The following is a 6,716-nucleotide window of genomic DNA, read 5'->3' as shown; positions in this document are numbered from 1 at the left end:
CTTGGGGGAAACACTGAGAACAGCAGGCACATCTTGAACATCCACAGCCTTGGAAAGGGGGATCCTGGGGGGCAACTGCAGCTTCTGGTGTTGATGGGCTCCTGAGGAGCAACACAGACCTTGGTGGGATGGTGACGGAGCAGCATGTGATGGTCAGGGCACAACCTCACTCCTCTTGCCTCCCTTGTGAGAGAGAAGAGCTCACAACTGGTCACCCAGTGCTGGGGCTTTCCAGAGGAACTGAGCTGTTGGGTGATGTGGATGGAGACCATGCCGGGGCAGAGGTCTGCAGGTTGTCCTTGAGCCCCTGTAGTCCAGCATGGCCTGTGGGCACTCAGCAGGGCCAGGGAACAGAAAATGGGGGCAGCAAACACCACAATCCTATTCTGGGTGAGGACTGGGGTGGTGTCTGGGAATATCACAAGTCCAGGCTGTCTCTGTCCTGCACTGATGTAGGAGTGTTGGGATCATTGGGACAGGACTTTGGGGGGACACCCTGTCCCACAGCTCTGCACTCCTGAGCCACTCTTTCCAGTAACCCTTCTGCATGCTGTGCTGTGCTCCTGGGCCTCTGCCCTGGGACTTCACAGGTCGGGGAGGAAACAGCAGCACCTGGCTGGTAGCTGGTGCCTGTCTGAAGATTTCCATGTTGCTCTTGCTTTCCAGGGATCTGCTACACAATATTTGACCTGGGCTTCCGCTTCGATGTGGCCTGGTGAGTTCTCTGTAAATACTGGCATCCTCAGGGCTGTGTGAGGAGGTGGGAGTTGTTAGAAGTGCCTGCAGGGAACAGCACTCACTTTTGAGCAACAGGCAGTGATGACTGCGTTGCAGGGGAACAAGAGCTACAGTGAGCGGGACCTCTGCTCCCCATGAGGCCCATGTGTATGTGTGACTGGCTCCATACGAGGTCCTGGTGCAGCCATCACTGCCCTTCCCACCCCCTCTCCCAGCTCAGGCTTTGCCTCCACAGTGAGGGTTTGGCGAGTAAGATCTCTGCCCGTGTGGGTGAGGGTCCTGGGTTGCTCGCTGGCAGAGGGAGGCTCTGGTTTCCCACTGTCTGGCAGTGCCCAACCCATCTGGGGCTGCACGATCGCATGGGGGTTACCTGTTTTGGGGCTGTGCACAATGACATGGGGGGCTCAGCCTGTGTGCTAACTCAGGGCTCTTCTTCCTTTCCAGGTTCCTGACAGAGACCTCACCCTTCATGTGGTCCAACCTGGGCATTGGCCTGGCCATCTCCCTGTCCGTGGTGGGAGCTGCCTGGTGAGTGGGCCTGGCTCTTCATCAGGCTCCTGCTGTCCCACCTCAGAGGCTGTGTATACACTGCGGTTTCCCCTCGGCAGGGCAGGGGCAGAACAGCATGTGCATGCAGGGGTGTGGGGCTGTGTGGGTCACTACAGCATCGGGGGCAGGTTGCTGGGCTCCTCGAGGGTCTGTGCAGACCCCTTTGCAAGCTGCAATGGTAGTGGAGAGGCAGGGATGTCCCTGGCTCCCTGGAAGCTGTACCCCTGAGCCCAGGCCATACACTGCCCCAGCACTTCTGCTGGTCCAGGTGGTGGAGCTTGGGACCACTTGTACCCTGGGGGTGCACAGGCCAAGTCTGCAGTGTCCCCCAGCTGCATGCCCAATTCTTTGCTCAGCTGGAAGATCGTGGTTTCCCTGTTGAACCCTCCTGCGAGTGCCAGGCCCTCCACCAACCACCCTTGTCTGCCACAGGGGGATTTACATCACGGGCTCCAGCATCATTGGTGGTGGAGTCAAAGCCCCTCGGATCAAAACCAAGAACCTGGTCAGGTAAGCACAGACCTGGGGTTAATGCTCATGCCGTGCCTGAGCGGGGCGCGTCCCAGCCTGGTGCTGAGATTCCTGTCCTATCTCTAGCTGGGTGCTGCTGGCAAACTGTTGCTGAGCTGCTGATGCTGTTTGCTTTCAAAACAAAGAGCCCTAAAGAAGCCAGAGTGCCGCTTTGAAGAGTCACTGTGCTACATCATGCAGTGAATGAGCCCAGTGTGTTCAAAACAAACACCCTGAGATCACACTTCCTGCCCCAGGCAAGGGGTCCCTTGGCCAGACCTTGCACAGCGCTTCCGCAAAGGGGCGGAAGGGGACTGTTGGAGGGCAGGGCTCCCTGGGCCTGCTTCCACAGGGCCATTGCAGCTTACTCAGTTGGCACAGCACAACCAGCACCCAGCCTTTGTGTTTGGCAGCTCCCCCTTGTTTGAGAGAAAGCAGTGGGCAGGCTGAATAACCTTTCTGCCCTTGGCAGCAGTGAGGCAGGCTCAGGTATGTCTGTGGAGGGGTCTGACTGCTGGCTGGCTGGGCATGAGGTGGTGGGGGCTGCTCGGGGTGGGGCAGAGCCTGGGACGCTGTGGTCAGACTGACCGAGGTGCTGTGCTCAGACTTTGCCTTTCTCCCACAGCATCATTTTCTGCGAGGCTGTGGCCATCTACGGGATCATCATGGCAATTGTCATCAGTAACATGGCTGAGGTATGGAAGGACCGGGGCTGCCCTGCCAGCCCTGTGCCAGCCTCGGGGCTGCAGTGGGGATGGGCGGCTGGGCATGAGCCGGTGTTGTGAGCAGTGGCCTCGCGGGGACTTTGGCCGCTGTTGTGGGTCTGGGAGCCCCTGGGCTGGTGGTCTGTGTGGTGGTCCTTGTCTACGCTGAAGAGTGGTTTGGAGGAGCACAGACAAGGCAGGTGTCGTGAAGCCACCCAGGGACATGGAGTCAGGGACCAGCTCTGGCCAAAATGTGGCTGCTTCATGCTGTATCGGGGACAAGTGCTTCTCCCAGAGACCACAGACTTGCCACTAACCCAGACCCTGTGCTTTCTCTCAGCCTTTCTCTGCAGTCACCCCAGAGACGATTGGAGCCAGGAACTACCACGCAGGTAAGGACTGCTCAGTCCCTGCTGCCGTCTCTGTGAGTGTTGCCGCACCCTGATCACCACATTCTGACCAGCCTGTGGCCTGCTGCAAGTGTCTGAAGGACATATGACTCTTCTGCCAAAAAGTGGCTTTTTAGTTACTTTCTCGAGGCCCTCCTGCGCCCAACTGGACTGTGCTGCCCAGCAGCAGCACTGCTCCTCCCTCGGGTGACAGCAGATTGCTGTGACCTGCTGGCCTGGCACTGTGGGAGCTGGGGTGCACCCTGGAGCAGTCCTCCTTCCCAAACAGGAGGATGCTGCTGGTGCTTGGCAGCTCTGGGTGTTCTGTCACCTTGAGGCAGAGCTGCTGCAGCATGCCCCGGGTGCAGGTAGAAGGGGGTTACCCCCTGCTCTTGCAGTGTTCTTCTTTCACAGGTTTCTCCATGTTTGGGGCCGGCCTGACCGTGGGGTTATGCAACCTGTTCTGTGGAGTCTGCGTGGGCATTGTGGGCAGCGGGGCTGCCCTGGCTGATGCCCAGAATGCCAGCCTCTTCGTCAAGATCCTGATCGTGGAGATCTTTGGCAGTGCCATAGGGCTGTTTGGGGTCATTGTTGCTATCTTGCAGGTACCTATCTCCTGGGGTCACCAGGCTTATGTGAGCACAAGGTATCTGTCACCCTGGGTGCTCTTCAGCTCCAGGAAGACACACCTGAGCTCCAGCGTAATCCTCTGCATTGGGACAGGGAGGCTACTCAAAGGTTTGAAGTGGTACAGCTCTCCCTACAGCTGCCTATTTGCAGCTGTGTGAACTCTTTTGATGGCCCCTCTGAGCAACTGTCACTGAGGGTGTCACTTGAGGTGCACCTTGTGTGATGCTCATGTCTTGTCAGTGGGGCTGGTAAGCTGCCTGCAGCTTCTGGATGGTCCTGGGGTGTTTGGGTGGGACTGGGTGCTGGGCTGGTGTTTGTGGGGCACAGCCTAACCTCTCTTCTTTCTTTCTAGACATCTAAAGTAAAAATGGGCAACTGAGCCCTGTCCCACCCAGCCTGTCCCAGCCCGCCCCAAGAGGTGCTGTATATACTTATTTAATGTTTCTATCCTTGATTGGGGCGGGAGCTGCCTGGCAGTGGGAGCAGGAGCCCCGGCTGTGTCCCGCTTGATCGATCGGCCCCTCGGAAGAAACAATTTTCTCTGTGTGAATTCTGCCCCCAGCAGCCTGGCCCAGCCCACAGGGCCCTGCTGCTGCGTGTCCCCGGTGTGTGTAGAATCAACCACCAGTGCAATTCTGTGTCCGTGAAATAAATATGGTTCTCGTCCGAGGATGCAGCTCTTCCTCTGCACTGCGCGTACCAGGGAGGCTTGGAGAGGCCAAGTGCTGATTTGGGCTGACCCCCAGCTTGGAGATTCCCCTCTGTGCCTCTCGCACACCCCCTCCCCTGCTCCAGGAGGCTAGTGATGTCCTCCTTGTGTGGGGTTAACCTTGCTGCCTGCTCAGCCTGCAAGGGGCTGCCCTCTCTGGGCTGTGGGAAGGCAGAGCTCTGCTTTGCTGCCCAGAGCTGGTAGGAGGCTGCTGGAGCAGGCAGCAGACGGCTCTGCACTGCCTCTGCCAGGCTCCTACCAGTGCTGGCAGTGCCCCATGCAAGGCATGCTGGAGGCGCAGGCACAAGCTGGTTTGGGCCTTTCGGCTTCCATCCAGGTAGTTTGGCGCAGAGGGAGTGTACCCAGTCTCCGTAGCCCCATCATGTGGCTGGGGAGCACCAGAAGGGCAGAGGAGCAAAGCTTTCGCCCCTTCCGAGGCTGTCCTCCAGTCAGCAGCTCCCTCATGGGACTGTTGGCTGCGTGCTGCTGGATGCTGGGGTTCTCCGTGTGCAGTGCCCCTCTGTCCTGGGGGGCCCTGGCAGAGGTCCTAGGGGTTGGGGATGCTTCGTGCTGGCTCTGCTCCCCTCTCCCTGGCTGTGGTGAATATAGTGTGGGGAAGCCGAATGTGAACAGCTGGGCCTGGAGTTCATTTCGTGCTTGGGGGAAGGGAGGAACAAAGTCCTCCTGCCTCTGCTCTGCAGAGAGCCTGGAGCTAATGGTTCTCCAGTCTGCTGTGTCCAGCACAAGGGCCTCATCCTGCTGTGCTGCCAGTACACCTTCGTAGGGGAAGCATCGATCCCCCAGTGCTGTTAGTGCTGTGTCAGAGTGGATGTGTGCCTGGAGCTGTCCATCTCTCTTCCCACCTGGATGCAAGTGGCTGGGGCTGCTGGAGCCAGGGAAGGGTTCACGCCTGCTGATTTTTGCCCTTGGAGTAGGGCAGCTGCCTCTGTACAGCCTCTACGAGTTCTGCCGGTCTCCCAACTCTGCTCCACGTTGTCCTGTGTGTTTTGGGACAGCGGTGTGTTTCAGCCCTGGGTGTGAGAAGTCTGCTGGGGCAAACCAAGCCACGGCTCCCACTAGCTCTGCTGGCTGCCCTCTAGGGCTGGGGCCTGCGACAGGAGCTCTACGTGCCCCATGTAACGCAAGGTGGGCCCTGCCTGGTCGGAAGAAAGGGTGTCAGGTGTGGGCCGAGTTTTGCCTGTCCTGTATGAGGGCTGTACCCTTGTCCTCTGGCGTTGCCGCTGCTGCAGGCCAGAGACATCTGAAACCCCTGGGAGCTGCGAGGCCGTTTTGTCAGACCCCCACCAAACTCATCTGGTTGTGTTCAGGAAGGAGACGCCTGGGGCTGGAGACTGTGCCCTGGTGGTAGAGGAGCTGCTCTGTGGGTTAATAATCTTCCTGGTTAGCAACTGCCTTGAAAGACTCGCCCACGTGTCCTTCAGGGCTGGGTGTTGCCCTGCCCTGCCTTGGCGTGATAGAAATCCATCGGCTGTCGGGAATCTCCTTCTGCAAGGTGCTTTTCCACCCTCTGAAGTCCTGCCCATGTTAGTGACGGCTTTGGCAGGGGAACAGGCTCCGGACCTGCCCACGGGCCCCTTGTGAGGACACGAGCCCCACGGCCCACCTCCCGCAGCCGGCGGTGGTGAGGTGAGCATGCCCTATGCTCCCTTGTTCTAGGTGTGTGCGCTTGGGTTCTAGGACTTGGGTGTGCCAAATACCTCCTCCCCTAGCATGGCGAAAAAGCTTAAGCGGGGCTCCAGCATCTTGTACCTTGTCTTCTTTAGGAAGCCAGAGTTGAAAGATGATTTGGTAACCATGTGTAAGTACTCATGGGGGAAATACCACCGGCCGACCCAAGAGCTGGAGGCGGAAATTGGATGACTTTCATCAGGGCTTCCTTGTAGGGGTAGGGCAGGGTTGGCCTGGTTGGGTGCCACTCCGATCTCTGCTGTGTGAGGTTGTCTTCTGAAGGGAACTGCCCTGGGGCCCTCACTTGGGTGAGCGGCCAGGCACAGGGCAGGAGGAGAGGCCTTGCAAGGACGGGGGCTGCTCAAAACGGGCACAGGTGCTGTGGGGTGGCTGGCAAGAAGGCTGGTAAGAAGAAGGAAAGTTGCAAAAATTACTCGCGGTGGGCTGAACTCGCTGTGGGACCAGCCCGAGATCTTTCGGTGATGCCGTTGTGGTAGGGGGAGTGAAATTCTCCGTGTTTCCTAGCGATGAAACATGGCGGGGCGGGGAGAAAGGAGCCACAGAGAGGTGGTGGCGGGTGCTGAGCCAGCACCAACGCTCGGGGGGCATGCGGGAGTTGTCCTGGGTGGCTCCGTGAAAGCGCTGCCTCCCACGCTGCCGAAAACGCCGCAGGAAGGGGGGGGAGAAAGAAACACCGAGAGACCCTGTCCCTGTGTCCCCGGGGGTGCTCGGAGAGTCCCCGGTGCCGCGCTTGGGGCCAAGGCCTGAGCATCTCGGGGCGGGGCAGGGGGCATCGGG

The 6,716-nt window shown here is 59.1% G+C and overlaps 1 protein-coding gene across 1 annotated transcript; it reads left to right on the top strand.

Annotated features, from left to right (window-relative positions):
* The first annotated feature begins 666 nt into the window (after positions 1-666).
* On the top strand, positions 667-4,187 carry ATP6V0B (ATPase, H+ transporting, lysosomal 21kDa, V0 subunit b). Its single transcript, XM_009701731.1, has 7 exons — positions 667-715; positions 1,183-1,266; positions 1,720-1,797; positions 2,423-2,492; positions 2,842-2,893; positions 3,305-3,495; positions 3,873-4,187. The coding sequence occupies exons 2-7, from the start codon at positions 1,208-1,210 to the stop codon at positions 3,897-3,899; spliced, it is 477 nt and encodes a 158-aa protein (XP_009700033.1). The 5' UTR covers positions 667-715; positions 1,183-1,207; the 3' UTR covers positions 3,900-4,187.
* The last annotated feature ends 2,529 nt before the right edge of the window (positions 4,188-6,716 follow it).

The sequence above is a fragment of the Cariama cristata genome, unplaced genomic scaffold, assembly GCF_000690535.1.
Source record: "Cariama cristata isolate BGI_N322 unplaced genomic scaffold, ASM69053v1 scaffold27676, whole genome shotgun sequence".
Classification (NCBI taxonomy): Eukaryota; Metazoa; Chordata; class Aves; order Cariamiformes; family Cariamidae; genus Cariama; species Cariama cristata.
This window is presented reverse-complemented; position numbering and strand designations above follow the sequence as displayed.